Source organism: Trachemys scripta, chromosome 2 (genome assembly GCF_013100865.1).
Source record: "Trachemys scripta elegans isolate TJP31775 chromosome 2, CAS_Tse_1.0, whole genome shotgun sequence".
Lineage (NCBI taxonomy): Eukaryota > Metazoa > Chordata > Testudines > Emydidae > Trachemys > Trachemys scripta.
This window is the reverse complement of record NC_048299.1, coordinates 156,421,511-156,438,295: the sequence shown is the minus strand read 5'-3', so window position 1 is coordinate 156,438,295 and position 16,785 is coordinate 156,421,511. Positions and strand designations below refer to the sequence as shown.

The window sequence follows — 16,785 nt, the reverse complement described above, 5'->3', positions numbered from 1 at the left end:
CTGATTTTCCAAGACCTAGTTTGTCCCTTCAAGATCTCTGCAGAGAGGTGATATATACCTATAATCTCTCCCTTCCAAGCTCTCTCCTTCAGAGCCCACAGAGANAATGTGTGTGATCACCTGGCATAGCATCAACTGACCACGTTAAGACCGACTTGGTAACTAGGCATGTTTTCCACTGCTAAAGATTAAAGTTATCTGTTTAGTCAAACCTCTGTTGGGAAAAAGCAGGGGCATTATCGTCAAAGAAAGCTCGTCCAGTTAGTTTAAATCTGAATTGTCTGATAAATATCCCCATAACATTTTGTTAGTCATGAGGGTTCTGGTATTGCATGACAAAAAGTTTGGTCACATTTGTCAAAGACCAGCAACTCCATGAGAAAACAAAGCAGTGCCTTAGTATTTCCATGTATTTATCAACAGCCTGGGTGTGACCAACTAGTTTAAACTGCTCTCCCCCGCTGTTTAGCTCAGGCACAGACACTTTGCTATTGTATACTCACATTATCAGAGTGACTCTGCTATGGGTCAGGGAAGAGGGGAATGCACTAGAAGCACAAGGCTCAAATCTGATGTCTTTGTCTTCTGCTTCAAGGTAACTTGTCTAGGTGTAAGACTTCCATTCCTTCAAGAACTAGTGGTACCAGAATAAGGAACGAGATCAGCTGACATCCAGGTTGAGCTGGTTAAATACCACATGAGCAAACAAGCAAAAATCTGAAATTCACTTCAATATTATTTGTGAATTGTTTTATTCACTTTCCATGGATATTTGTATGAGCAAATATTTGTTTACAGCAATGTTCCCAGAAACAGGGAGTGTCACACATAATTGTTCAGAATATGGACATATGCAAGAATTCACAGCATGAGTTTTTGGGGACCATTTTGAAAGCTTTAGGTTTAAGAGCCATCTCATCAAGGAGCAGAAAATAATACCTCCTGCCTTAGGTAATGAACCACATAGTGCAAATAGGGAATTGTGAACAGAAAATACTTTAAACAATAATTATGGCAAATAGTTTGAGAGTAGCCCCTGGTCTGAAATGTGCGCACGTAAAACCATTCATCAATTCATTTTGTACCATGATCAAATTAGTTGAAATCAAAGTCTACTGTGGATAATTTGCAAACAGAAAGAGGGGGTAAAATCAGTGAGTAAACTATTCTCTGCATATATTTCACCTAGCTTTATACCTGGGGACCATTAAATCACATAAAAGAATGTACTGCATTTGAATATTTGTTTGAATAGTGGCATAGGCTATTTGGAAGTAAGGGTTGTGACGTATGACAATGGTAAGAATATTTTCCCTGGATATCTAATAAGGTCTCATACTTTATCTATGACTTTAAAACACAATAATTTGGGGTTTCTTAGTACACCTTTACCCCAAGATAACCCGACCCGATATAACACGAATTTGGATATAATGCGGTAAAGCAGTGCTCCGGGGGGGGGGGGGGCGGGGAGAGGGGAGGCTGCGCACTTCGGCGGATCAAAGTAAGTTCGACATAACACAGTTTCACCTATAACGCGGTAAGATTTTTTTGGCTCCCGAGGACAGCATTATATCGGGGTAGAGGTGGATACTTATTCTTTGGACTGCTATCTCATCTAGAAATGTATATTGTGTGTCTGTGTGTGTCTAAACATATATAAGCACATATATATGTATTCATTTGAGGCAAGATTAGTTATTGATATGTTTTCGTTCCTTTAAAAGAGGAAGGGTGACTTCCAATCTCCTTTGCTGTCCTGCATAAGGAGAAGAGGATTGAGGAGAAGAGGCTTGGAGGAGGAGAAAGAGAAGGGAGGACACTGTTTCTTTAAAAAACTCTCCTATTCTGCACCTGATTTAGCACTGCCTTCTTACACTTAGCATATACAACACTTCATATCGTGAAAAGAATTAATGGAGCTGTTCACTTAGCTCAATTACAGAGCACTTACCTGAGAAGCTGTAAAGAACAGAATTGTAAATCTTATAATCAAATATTAAATTACACCTAATTTATTTACTCATGACAGAGAGAACAATAACCCTGCAATCAAGTGTGTAAAGATTTATAACAAAAGGGCATTGTAAAAACAGTAGGAACAAATCTTGATGTCCCCTGCCTAGAGATTTCCATGCTGGCAGAGCTATTAGTGGCTCAAAGAAGTCTGAGAGAAAGAGAAGTTTAACCACTCCTGCCACATTGGCCTCCAATAGCATAGCCATCCTGCTTCTCGGGTAGGTCATTTGTAGGAATCCTGCCTGTGGCACCTTTTAGAAGCAGACAACACAGCAGTAACGCTGTTGGGGAAGTAACATTAAGTGCTTGCGATACCTGTCTTATTCACAGGTCAGCATGTGCTCCTGTGTTGGAGAATCTGTCCTGTGACTATCTGCTGCATCGCTGCTCTGATGACGACACAGTATCATAGGCTCTGTATAGTGCTACAGAAATTTTTCCAAGACCCACAGGATCCCACAAATTCCAAGAATTCACACAGCATAGTGTACATTTCAGACATTCACAGTGTAACGTGTGCCTGTTTGACAGATATAGTACGCTGTGTGTGCTTCATCCTATGCCATATCTATTTTGTTCTATATCACATGTTTGATTTTGCAGGGAATGTGATTTCAATGTCTGGTATACTGGAACATGCAATCCAACATGACTTATTCCCCTAGAAGAAGGATCTTGTAAATATAAAAAGGCTATAAATTTCATTGAAATCTTTCTGAGCAGGAAAGAAATGCATATCAGAGTCTCTGCAGGCAGCTGGGAGTGATTAGATTATTAAAATGCCATATTACTAGTTCCCAGTAATTGCTTTGATAAATATGCCCTAATACCTGCTGGACATCCTATTTTGCAGAAAATAAATTAACAAGTAAGTCACGTTTGTCTTTCTTCTACAAGTGTGCGCCCAATAATCCTTGCAAATGGAGAGTGACCAGCAGTGAGTGGCCTAATTGGAAGGGCTTTAAAACAAAAAAGGAATAAAAAAATTAATTGTCCTTAAAGGAAATAAGAGAGGTTTCGGGTCTACTGCAATGCAGAGCACCCTGCACCCAGACGTGTGTGTATCTGAATACATTGTGCTTAGTAAAGTGTGAAGATTGGGCCATGCAGACTTCTAGAGCTCTGCTGATGTCTATGGGGCTACGCACTGGAGGCTGAACTTCTGATGGCTTGTATGCAGCAGTGTCAGGCCTTTCCACCTTACACCTGGTTTTAAGGGTCACAAATAGGGATGTGTACTCTAGATATGAGAGATGGCTTTTCTGTTCTTTTAACATCTCAACTGTGGGCTTGGTTTCTCCACTGGCTGCAGGGTACCAGGTCCAGGTCTATGTTGCTTAATCTCTATTTCCGTGAGAGGGATCTGAACAGAAGGAGGGTAGACCAGTGTCCTGCTCTTTGTGGAATATAGAGTTTACTTTGGGAATGGACTGGTTTAAATGGCTCTCTCCTGGGAACTGCTTTATCAAATCACTCAACATTGTAAATCAGTTGAAAGGACCCCCAGTTCTGATGCCCTGGGAGCTTAGAGCTACCCTGGTGGAGAGAAAAAGGGACATTTCTCTGAGTGGTTCACTGTCTGCAGTACAGTGTAAACTTCTTTTAAGAGAAAGGAGGCTGGAGAGGCTGTCCCATGTAGTTGGGGGGGCCTTGTCTGTTTTAGTTACCCCATGTGTGAAAGGTAACTATTTTTGGTTATAGATGGGATTGGCTTGGAGAATGGAATATTTGTGCGTACGTAATAGGTCAGATTCTCAGCTGATGTAAATCAGCATAGCTCTATTGACTTTTAACAGAGCTACGCCAATTTGCACCAGCTAAGACACTGGCCCGGAATGTTTATTTCCTTGGTCTCTTGTGTTCATAAATTGATATTGTATGTTGTGTGTTAACGATTCATAAACCTTTGTATGTACCAATACATGTATATAAAATCCCAGTAAAAATCGGTTATAAAAGAACCTTAGAGAGAGAGATGCTTATGCTTATACTTATCTTGGAAAGTTGGTTCAATTGTGGATTTCTCCAGCTAAAATGAAGCTGTGAACTGTTGTTGTGTGACCCACATTCCATTCAGTGTCTTTTATTCCAGTCACGGACCTTTAAACAGGCCAGGTTTGTCTGTGTATGAATTATTAGTGATCTTCTGAGTTGTTCTACTACTAGATTTGATAGTTCGACTTGATGATAACATAGGTTTTCTATGCTGAAAAACATGTGCCTGAAAGGCAGTAAAATAATTCAGTTAGCAGAAATTTAATATTTCCCCCACAACGAATATCTTTTTAGTTAGCCACAACATGTACATCATTCTTTTTAACTGAGCTGCAGATAACTAATTTCACATGGTGGATACTTTATTGTTCACTTTTGTTTATGAAATCTGTTTATTACTTGTTTAGTAGACAGGGAAAACCCAAAGAGTCTCCATGTCCTTGGCTTCATGTCAATGTGTTCCTCCCCCACCCCCCATAATTCATTAAACACATTTCCATGGAGATTGTGCCCCAATTAAAACACCCAATTTACAGGAAAGCATGCACAGGATTTAGAGAATCTAAAAATAAAAATAGTATGTGTTTGGCAGCAGTTAGATGTTAAAATCCTTTATACACCTGAGGTGAAATTCTGGCTCTGTTGAAGTCAAGGCTTTCAGAAAACCTTGACAAGGTCCCACACCAAAGGCTCTTAAGCAAAGTAGGCCGTCATGGGATAAGAGGGAAGGTCCTCTCATGGATAAGAAACTGGTTAAAAGACCAGAAAACAAAGGCTAGGAATAAATGGTCAGCTTTCACAATGGAGAGAGATAAATAGCGGGGTCCCCCAAGAATCTGTACTGGGACCAGTGCCATTCAATAGATGCATAAATGATCTGGGAAAGGGGTAAACAGTGAGGTGGCAAAGTTTGCAGACAATTCAAAATTACTCAAGACAGTTAAGTCCAAAGCTGACTGCGAAGAGTTACAAAGGCAACTAACAAAACTGGGTGAGTGGTCAACAAAATGGCATATATCAGAGGGGTAGCCGTGTTAGTCTGAATCTGTAAAAAGCAACAGAGGGTCCTGTGGCACCTTTGAGACTAACAGAAGTACTGGGAGCATAAGCTTTCGTGGGTAAGAACCTCACTTCTTCAGATGCAAGTAATGGAAATCTCCAGAGGCAGGTATATATCAGTGTGGAGATAACGAGGTTATCTAAATAGCATATGAAATTCAATGTGAATAAATGCAAAGTAATGCACGTTGTGTGTATATTTGGCATTATGTTTGCCAAAATGAGGGGGTCTAAATTAGCTGTTATCATTCAAGAGAGAGGTCTTGGAGTCCTTGTGAATAGTTCTCTGAAAACATCCACTCAATGTACAGCGGCAGTCAAAAAAGCAGAATGTTGGGAACCTTTAGAAAAGGAATAGATAATATTTAAATAATCATAATGCCAATATATAAATCCATAGTACACCCAGGGCTGGCTCCAGGAACCAGCCCACCAAGCATGTGCTTGGGGCGGCGCCTGGAGGGGGGCAGCGCAGCGGGGCACTCCGGCCTGAGAGCGGGGCCGCGACTGGGCTCGCCGCCCTCCCCGCGGCGTTCCGGTCGCCCTCCCCCCAGCGCTCCGGCTGGTCGGGGATCGCCGCCCTCCCCGCAGCGCTCCGTCTGGTCGGGGAGAGCGGGGCCTCCGTTGGGGAGAGTGGAGAGCCGTGGCGGGCTCGCCACCCGCCCCCCAGCGCTCTGGCCACCGGGGTCTCTCCGCCCTCCCCCCGGCACTCTGGCCACCGGGGAGAGCGGAGAGCCCCGGCCGGGCTCTCCGCCCTGCTCCCGGCGCTCTGGCCGCCGGGGAGAGCGGAGCCGTGGCGGGCTTGCCGCTCTCCCCCCAGTGCTCCAGCTGGTCGGGGATTGCGGCCCGCGGCCAGGCTCGGTGCCCTCCCCTGCCACGCTGGGGGGGGGGGGCGGCGGCGGGAGGCTTTTTACGCCTAGGGCGGCAAAAAAGCTAGAGCCAGCCCTGAGTACACCCCCACTTTGAATACTGTCTGCAGTTTTAGTCACCCCATCTCAAAAAAGATAGATTAGAATCAGGAAAAGTACAGAAAAGGGCAACAAAAATTATTAAGGGTATGGAACAGCTTCCATATGAGAGAGATTAAAAAGACTGGGATCGGTCAGCTTAGAAAAGAGACAATTAAGGAGATATATGGTAGAGGTCTATACAATCATGAATGGTGTGGAGAAAGGGAATATGAAGTGTTATTTACCCCTTCGTCTAATACAAGAACCAGGGGTCACCCAGTGAAATTAATAGGCATCAGGTTTAAAACAAACATAAGGATGTCCTTCATCACACAACACAGTCAACCTGTGGAACTCATTGACAGAGGATGTTGTGAAGGCCACGAGTATAACTGGGTTAAAAAAAGAGTTAAATACATTCAGGGAGGATAGCTCCATCATTGGCTATTAGCCAAGATGGCCAACACCGCAATGCCATACTCTGGGTGTTCCTAAACCTCTGACTGCCAGAAGCTGGGACTAGACAACAGGGGATAGATCACTCAATACATTTCCCTGTTCTGTTCATTCCCTTTGAAGCCTCTGTCACCAGCCACTGTCGGAAGACAGGATACTGGGCTAAATGGACTATTGGTCTGACCCAGTATGGCCATTCTTCTGTTCTTAATGGGAATTTTGCCATTGACTTCAATAGAGCCAGGATTTCACTCCAGGTCCTAAACTGTTCCAATGAACATGCTTGGAGCTAAAGGCCTAAGTTGTCTCAAGGTGAATAACTCACTTTAAGCTGACTTTGCTGATCATTGATTTCTGTGAATACTAATGCTCTTTGAATGAGCGTTGATATCTTGGACGTGGGCGTTTTAGGAGTACCCCCCCGAGTATTGGCACACGACACTCTGCTGTACGATGCTAAACCAGCAAGGCCAGATCAGGATTTCTATGTGACTCTGAATTGCTCCAAAGCTGGGAGTACATGGGGGGTTCTGGTTCAGCATTACAATTTGGCCCAGTGAAAACTGGGCCTCCTGCAAAAATCAGCGGGAGATATAGATCTGGATTCAAAATTCCCGACAGTGGACAAGTTTTCAGTCTGACGTCCCAGTCCAGGCATCTCTCTAGTCTGCACAGATCTCAGACCCCACAAGCACATTCTCAGAAACGCTGCTTTTAATCACATTATATAGGACATAAAAAGAACCAGCACTTATTAATTAATTGCAGATGTCTCCTACTTTCTTAACTCCACTGAATATGCAGCCCTAGAACATCAGAATTCTCTCAGCCCCTCAGGGAGAAGATAATAGCCTTGATTTTATTTTCTAGCATAGTAAGAGGTTTTTATGGATTTTTGGCCCTTTCTATTTTCCAAACTTTGGTTGGAAAAGCAATGAAAATCAATTCCTCCTCCTCCTCCTCACCAGCCTTCTTCCCTGCAAAAGTAACACTGTCACAGTAAGCAGAAAGTATACAGCATCCTGCAATATCTGAGAGCAACAATAAGATTAGAATAGCAATGAACCGGGAAAACTAGAATAGCAACATAACCCTGGCACTCAGATACTTCAGTGACAGGCACCTTAAAAAGACATAAGTTAGATGGATGGATAGGTGTAACCCCTCGCTCCCCCACAAGCAGAAAGCGGTGTCACCTTTGAGCTAGTTCTGAACACAGGTGAGCAGACACTGGCGGCATAGATTTATTACTGTGTCTGCTCCCTCAGGAGACTCTGATGCTGTCACACAGAGACTTCAACAAAAGGAAAACTTCAGTTTTTTCTTATTTGATTCAGATTGGGTGGGATGGTGCAGCTGGTCCCCTGGAAAGCCAGTTAACGCTGGGCACAGTGGACCTCTGGCTCCACTGCTGTAGAAAATCAGATTCTTTTCTAGCGCCATGGGGAAGCCTGAAAGAAAGGCCATTTGTGACTGAGATTTAGACAGGCTGAGCTTTCAGCTGCACCAAACTGTCACCGGATATTCTCCCCAGTCCTGAACAGGATCAGTCCGAGAGATTCTCTTCCCATGTGCATGGGTTTTTGCTACCATAAGGGAACATGTTCTCTCTGGAAAGGAGGAACTGATAAACAAGGAAGGAGTCCCCTGTCCTTGAGATGTGGAGATGCAGTCCTTAAGCTTGGGGGTGAATGGAATGGCATCCTCAATCTTTCCGCACATGTAAAACGATTGCCACAAGCCTCAGACTGACTAGAGTTTGTTCAGCTTTCAGTGGGAGTAGGGCAGGAAATAGGTAAAGTTTAGCAATGTAAGCACAGTTGTTTGTCGTATAAACAGTGCTAAGGAAGAGGCCAGCATCAAGAATCATGAACCCTGAGGCTCTGTTACATTGTTTCCATGATGATTAGCGATAGAAGAACTAGTCAGACATATGACTCATTTCAACTGCACCCACTCAGGGTTCCAGATCCATATTTGGTCATTCGGAGACCTTTCCGTTCTAAGGAGTAAACAGGGCTTTGTGTTTATTAATTACATGGCCGTAGGGTTCATAGTCCACACTGTTGCTTGGTTAGTTGAGGCTTGACTTACAACTGGTGTAAGCTGCAAATGGGTGGCAGCTTTTATACAGGGGGAATCAGGGCACCTACACACAACAATCTCCTTCCCAATCAATCCCCAGAACACCCTTCTTCCTGTGCACTGAAGGGGGTAGGGGTTAGTGGAAAAATTAGTATGTGATCCTATAATTAAAGCGGGTATCATAATGCACATGCACAAATGGGCTGAATTAGATTTTCTTGGACCACCTTAATTCTGCCATTTCCTAACTTTTGAATGTTTAACTTTAGACCCTTATTGGTTTTTAACCCTATGCAGGACCCTATGCAGAAGAAGCTCTCTCTGCTGCTCAGTACCTATTTCAGATGGCCAGGTTGGAAAGACCTATGTAATACGTAGTTCCCAAACAGCAGATGTTTGTCACAGCTGTTTCTTTTCTTGTTCTTTTGGGAGCTGCTTGTCGAGAACCAGCAGACATCTATGCTCTCACTGTAGTTTTAGCCTGGGGTCCTGACATACTTTCCATAGCTTTTGCAGCTCCAGTTTGTAAGGCAGAAAGCAAAAGCCTCCTGTGTATTATCCTGTTTCTATGATGCCAGGTTTATAATATACAATACACCAATGCATTCAGACACCACAGTGATGGGAGCCATATGGTTACCTACATAGCATAATCGCCGCTGCGTTGGCCCTTGGGCTAGAATGTACTCAGTGTTCGGCTATTTATTGCAGGAAGGTGCCAACCCGGTTTGTGACAGCAGTAGGCAGCATCGCATTCTTTGGTATATTTATGCTGCTGAATTTTGCACATACATAGCTTATGGAAAGAGTTTGTTCTTTGGAGTTTTGAGAAAAAATCACAAGACTGACAGTTACGTCCAGCTGAGGGTGAATCTTTAATCTGTCTAATCCCCCAGTGTAGTGCAAGGGACACTGTATCAGTAAATGCTGCCACTTGTCCCAAGCAGTCTGTCCTTTTAGAAATCATGCAAACACTGACATGCACCATCATAATCAGCTCTATTTGCACCATGTATCTTCCACAAGAGGTTAAAAACCACAGGACCTCAAATCCTGCCATCAGGGAACATCTCAAACACTGTTCTCTACACATCTGGAACCAGAGAATATTTACATATTCCAAATGCCATTTTCCTATAGGGACAGACAATAAGAATGATCTTTCTAATGGAAACCTGATGATGCTGGGGTCTGGTTGGTTAGCGAGGTAGAAGGCCTGAGATGCTCCTCTGCGATTATGTTACTACTGTCATTGTCCTCAGGATTGCCGCCCTTGGGATCCTTATACATTGCACCCAGAATATACCTTCCTCTCTCCTGAAGATGCTCTGAGTTTGGCACACTGGAATGTTGCACACAACGACACTTTTAGTTAGGTGTTGAATAAAACATAGTCTTCTTTTAAAGCTCCACTTGTAACAGCTTTTCTTCCAGCCAGGGAAGTATCTATATTTCTCATTTCACTTACTGTGAACCTCCATACTCTCTTTCATTGCTGTGGTCTAGTATTACTTATTGAGATAAGTAGAACACATGTGCAGAATCATTTGGTCATAGTCTTCTTTACGGTGTCACTTGTGGAGCAGTTTAAAATTAGCTGGTGAGACGCATGTTCCTACAGACTCTAGGACACGGGGATACCTAGTGTAGCCAGTTTGACTCAGTGAAAAGAATTGATGGAAATTCATGGCTCCTGAAGGCAGGAAATACCTTGAACAGGCCTTTTCCTCTTTCTGTTGCAAGGGGAGCACTGACAATAGATTCTGTATCTTGCAGCTGCGTTTCTGCACTGTCTGATGACTGCAGCATTTTTACTCCGACAGACACAGAGTCTGCACCAAAAAGTGCTCAGGAAGGGCCCAGCACAATGCGGATGACCTGCCCCGACACAACTGTTCTGTGTGAATTATATCAATAGCGTAGTGCAAATGTCAGAAAGAGCATCACCTCCTGCCAGTGGGACCCATCCATGTAGATGGGCCATCATAAGCACTGAATTTCATAGGTTCATATTAGTGTCCTGGGTGGTGTTTCCAATGGCAGCAAGGAAAGCAAGTGAGCAACATCAACCGACAGAGAGAGAGACCATTTCTAGAGCTTGATGAAACTTGTGTTACAAACAGTGTGACTTGTAAACACTTTCCCTGCAATTATATCATGAGAGCTAGCCTAACACACCGGGGGGAAGACTAGCAATGACAGAAACATGAGCTGCTATACCATGCATCAAATATAAGCCTACCAGAAATGGAGTGAAGGTCACAAATGCAGGAATGAGATGCAGAAATGCAGATTATAGCTTCAGAAAATGAATAAGCAAGTGACTTTTTTGAACAGTCTTTATTCTTCAGGGAACCCATTTGGGCTAATGATTTCAATGTAATTAGATAAGGGAGACTATAAAGTCTTAAATCACAGGATGTGATCAATCATGCTATGCAAATTGCCATGACCTTGACCATCTTAGCTGTATTAGGAAGCATCAGCAGCAAAAGCTTTAATTGGTGTTGCTGCCGCTTCTTTCAGATTCCCGTCCTACAAGGGAAGGAGTTGGAAGCCACCATATCTAGCTTCTCCAGTGTACTGGTTAGCATTGGGTGGGAAAAGGTTATAGGTAATGTGTAGCACAGAAGATAGCTATACGTGCCATACTATTCTATCGCACAGAAGATAGCCATCTGGGGACTGAAACTTCCCAGTACCCATTGTCACTGGCAGGAATTGCATGGCCATTATTCTGCACAGTGGATTCATATATACTGTCCCCAAAGGTGAAAACTTACATTTCTCAGCAGGCATAGAGCAAGCCAGAGGGCTCTGCGATAGGCGGTTGATTTGTGACAGGTTATTATTAGAGGTGTGGAGGTGCCTTGGCGATAGGCAGAAATATTGTTGTTAAATAAGTCTGACATGGACAGCTCAAAAAACGACAGGCTATAAAATACAAATTTCTGCACACCTGAGTCCTCAAAGTTGCTAGTCCAGTCCTACCACAGGCTCCACTTCCAAAGCACTACCAGTGCACTTCATTCCTGACCACATGCAGCCCTGGTACTCTACCTCTGAGCCCACACACACAGCTCTACATGCACCTTGGTCCTGACTTGCAGCCTCCTCTGCTCAGTTTGTCTTGAGCACAGATTACCAGCTAGGCAAAGCTGTGTGATGGTTTGGGGATATGGGAAGGAGTGGCTGGATTGACAGCAACACATTTATTTCACATGGGAAATGCAAACTGTATAAAGCCCGATAACCAAGAATACAGGGGGAGAGTGGGTGAAGATCGGACTGGACTGTGGGATGCTTAACCGTATTAGAGGAAATGACAGCAGTTGATTTCAGATAAGCAAAGGAGACGAGCACGTACATTAGTTGGTACCAGCTGTTTCAGTATTTTTAAAATATCTTCCTGCAGTATGATTTCCAAGCAAGCCTCTCCAGTCCCAGTATATAATACTAACCAAAGGAATATGGACTTTCATGGGTATATCACCCCTGTGGGATTCTATTCTTAGAGCATTTCTGTCTCCCACACAAGCCCATTTTTTGTGTAAATCACCATGGAAAAAACTATGCAGTACAAATCCCGAGTGACTTCCCTGCAGTCGCCGAGGGGATCTGCACACACAGTGTGTTGTCCCACCACAGATGGCGGCACACGTTCAAATGAGGGATTCGAGGTGACTGCATCAACTCATCATAGGCCTCGTCCAAAGCCACTGAAGTCAGTGGGAGTATTTCCATTCATTTCGGTGGGCTTTGGATCAGGCCCAGTGTTTGGTGCTGACACCTTAAATATACACATCACGTAAGCCATTTGGTATGGCCCCAACTGGCATAAAGGATTGTGCCAGTGCAGTTCCTTAAAGAGGCTCTGACCGGGTACAGGGGTCTGCCTGCGTGGATCTGAATGCAGGACCAGGGTCTATATTAATATATTATGTTGTTGTCTCATTTTATTCAAGCCAGGAGATGTTGCACGGCCGCATGCCACGGGTGTTCTTCCTCAGTCCACAAATCCTGGTGTTTCCAGTTTAAAAGTGAGTTCAGATAGGTCAAGGGAGCCATTTACCAATTTTTGCAGGTCTGCACGTAGCAGTTTATAGCAAGGGCAGGCACCTATGCCAGAGCCATTGGGCTACAACCCTGAGGGCTGCAACTAATTTGTATAAAATGGAACAGATTGCTCACCTGTATCTTTAATACAGAGGTGCAAAAAATGGAATTTTCATCCTGTGGGAAATTCAGATATTTCTGTGTTTGTCTTTGCCCTGAATCGGGACAAAATGTCAAAATCTTGAAATATTTCATGGAACTGAAATATTTTGATTCAAAAACATCAAAACGACGTTTTCAAAACCTTCCATGTAGATTATGTTGAAACAATAAAATATTATAAAATTAATAATATCAGAGTACAATGAAGTGAAACCAAACAAGTCTAAAAGAAACATTTCTATGTTATCTAAATGAAAAGAGAAAGTCTAAATGAATCGTTTCAAAACTTTTCCATAGAGCATGTTGTCAGAATCTACATGGTCTCGTGACACATTTAGATTTTGATGAAATAGCCTTTTCTATGGGTAAATTGTTAAGTCAAATAATTTTTTGATCAGCTCTTTGGAGACTGGTGGTTCTAGTATGCAGTTTTGCACCCCAATTCTTTCCAGCTCTGCCTTTGGCAGGGGAGACAACTAGATCAGTTATGTAGCAGCCCAAACTGCTGCATAAATAAGCCCATTCTACATGCAGTTGGCTTTTGCTGTTGACCCCTAGATTTGCACATCTGCGCAGCGTGGAGGGCAGTCAGCTCTGGAACTTACTTTCGCTGTTGGTCTGACAGACTCCAAGTCTTTTGATCTTCAAGGTATGGTCTAAGACTCAAATAATTTCTCAGGCTTTTGCCTGGGGGATCTTTGGGCCGTGCCTGCCTTATCCTGGAGGGAATTTACTTAGAACTGATATTGATCAGTGTGCTATGACATTTCATTTTTAAACTTGTCAGTGCTCCTTGGGAATGTCTGGGTGCGCTTTACAAATCTATAAATAAATACAATCACCTGCTCTATTAAGTAATTTAAAGGGGCTATTACTAGCCTACCTGATTTATAGCCCATTTGTATTTTTTCACTGTAAGAAAGCAGCAGCTGGCCTATTACTCCTCTGAATCATTTTAACTTTCAGTGGAGTAAGCAGGGTCATGGGAACTTATTTTTTTTCAGCTGGCAGATTATTAGAGGACATGTTTATAAATAGCTATTCTGTAGCTGTGTTTAATGACTTTGCGCATAAGCAACATGGTGAGCGCTGCAATATAAACAGCTAGAGAGATTGTAAGTGCCTGATTCTGCTACCATTGAAGTCAATTACAGAAATTCCATTGATTTCAGTGGATTATCCATAAATCCCCTCATTTGCAGGAGAGATGGGAGCCTGGGGGGACCAGATAGTTTATTTTTGGTTGCTACTATTTGTTTTCTAAATAATTTATATTGGAGGCTTCAGGGAGAAAATGCAAAATATACCCATTGATTTAATATTAACCATTAGCAATTCAGCCTAAGAGAATCGGCAGTTAAGAGTCTGATGATTTCCATTTAAGCTCTATCAGAGCAGCTTCCTGGATGCACCAAAGTCAGAGCTTAGTAACAAGGAGTGAAATCCCAGCTCCGTGAAGTCAATATCGTAAAACTCCCATTGACTTCACTGGAGCCAGGATTTTATTCCAAGGAGTTTTAAGAATCTGCTTCCAAATGGATTGACTGGCTGTTAAGGAAAGAGATCTCATATTTCACCACATCCCCTCCAAAGGATATATTTAAAAGGTAAAAAGCCAAGAACATAGAAACCCACCCTCTTTTAGAATCAAGCATTGCACACAGAAGAGGTTATATAGTATCATTATAATTTATTAGGTTTGTAGCTCTCCATATGCAATAAATTATAGTCGATATAATTATAACATTGTCATAAAACACTACCATGGAGTATTTCTAATATCTAACACACTATCTACAAGTAAGATCTGTAATTATGGCATAATAATATCAATGAACAAAATATCTTAAAAAAAGACTTTCACAGTAAATTCAGTTCAGGGAAGGAACTTCATTATTTTTGCTTTTGTGCAAATAATTCATGATAGGAGTATACCACATAACAATGAGAAAAGAGATACAATTGCATAGTGTTTCTACAGAAAATGCACTCCCTGAAGGTTGAACTTGTTACACCCATGTGGTGTATTTTTAATGCATTTTAACAAATGCAAAATAAATGATCAATAGCTGATCAGTCACTACAACCCTCCATCCCAGTAGACAACAGTGAGGCTTAGAAATCATTTAAACATTCAGTAAAAACGAGTTTTAAAAAAAGATGAAATCAGTAAACAAATAGAAGAAAAAGTTCTATTCTGCTTTCACCTCAGATTTACTGAGAAAATTGAGTCTCATTGTGTGCTTGTGTCATTGTCCCATAGTTCTGTGCTTGGAAGCGCGTTGGGTATGTTTCTTGCCAAACGTTCTGGTTTCTTTCACTCATGCGTAGGCTTTTCTGGTTCTCTTGTTGCTGACACCAGTCCTTTCACATTTGGAGAGTTTTTAATCACTCCGGGAAGCTTTTTGCAGTGTGTAAAATTGGATTGAATACTTATGACCAGTTTTTCAGGTTCACTTGTCCTGTCAGAAGCTTCCATGGTTGTGGAGAATATCACATTTGTTAAGATTTCACAAACTCAGTCTTGTTCTTTAAATATAGCTTTTCTTCCATCCCCTTTTCCTGGGATAGTTCAATGAACTTTAATGGAATATTTCCGAAGTTTCAGAAACTGGAAAAGTTTGTCTTTTGTTCTCTGCTTTAGTGCCATTAATGCTCGTGTTTTCTCCTCCAAGTCCTGATCAGTGTCAAGTATGATTCTGGCTCTTTCCTCTGCTTTCTTGTCGCCAGAGTTTTTGAAGAGCTTCTGAAGAGATTCTTGATCTGTGCTTTCATAGATATTGGCCACAGCTTTCTTTCGCAAGGCTGTGTCAAACCGATAGCCATGGACCGATGGGCTCACTCTTAAGGATGTGGACATGGTTGAAATTTGATTGCTTTTCTTTGCTTTCATCTATATCAGATGCACCGGTATTTGCCTTCTAGGACTCATCAGAGAGATCAGTACAAAACATATTCACAGAACTGCTATTTAAAGGCATCCAGAGCAAAAAAAAAACTGGAAGGATCAAGTTACAGCAATGACATCAGCGCGATCTCAACACAGAATGATTATAGGCAGATTTAACAGTTAAGCTGCCAAATTTCCTTGTTTGTAAAAATGAGAGCGAAAGTTTTCCTTTACTTATGTGAGGAATAGACTTTACACACACAGCCTTGAGTTGGTATGCTCGGAGAAGGAGAACACATTCAGAAATTTTTGCCAAGTAAAACAGACTCATTTGCAAGAGAGAGGTTGTTAATCCATCTGAGGAATAAACCTCTGTCATAACTTATTACTATACTTCTAAAAAGTGTTCGCTGGGAGCAGGTCTGAGCCGCTGCACTCTTTGTATAGTTCTCTGTGAACCATTTCTAGCCCAGCCAAAGGGAAGTGTAATAAAGCAGTGACATACACTCGGGTCTGATTACCCAACGCTTGGGGCTGATTACTCCACGATAAGAATAATACTTAGTGCTCATACAGGGCTTTGCATTTTCAAGGTGATTTACAAACATCACTCCTCACAGCACCCCTGTGAGGCAGATATTGTTACCTCAGATTTCATTACACACTACGTTCATATCCCCACCAAAGCCAGAGCTACACTCTTCATACCTGCCAGGACATCTAGCCTCTGGAGTACATGGAGGCATGTAAATCACCCACTCTCTGGAAAGCCCCTCAGCAACCAGCCAGAACAAAGTCAGCACAGAGCAGAGCTGGATTGTCCTGTTTAGGTGGGTTTAATATGGGATCATCGTGTTACTTCCCCCACTCTGAGAAAGTTCCGATTTCCCCCCTACACTCAATGCCCCAAAGACCTCACATTCCAAGAACTGTCACTCCAGGAGATGAGGGCTGGATATAGCTACTTAAGGAGGGTCAGTATTTGTTGTGTGGGCCTATGGGGGTCACTAGAGAGCACCGCCAGATGCCACTTCCCTCGCCCCCCACCCCCTCCAGGACAGCGCAATGGCTGGGGGCATTGTAGATGTAAAGCAAACCACTGTTTGCTACCTT

General features: G+C 42.7%; 1 protein-coding gene across 1 annotated transcript; it reads right to left on the bottom strand.

The window, feature by feature from the left end:
- Window positions 1-14,930: 14,930 nt before the first annotated feature.
- TCIM (transcriptional and immune response regulator) lies at window positions 14,931-15,742 on the bottom strand. Its single transcript, XM_034762020.1, has one exon. It carries the CDS (start codon window positions 15,673-15,675, stop codon window positions 15,355-15,357), a length of 321 nt encoding a protein of 106 aa, XP_034617911.1. The 5' UTR covers window positions 15,676-15,742; the 3' UTR covers window positions 14,931-15,354.
- Window positions 15,743-16,785: the final 1,043 nt, after the last annotated feature.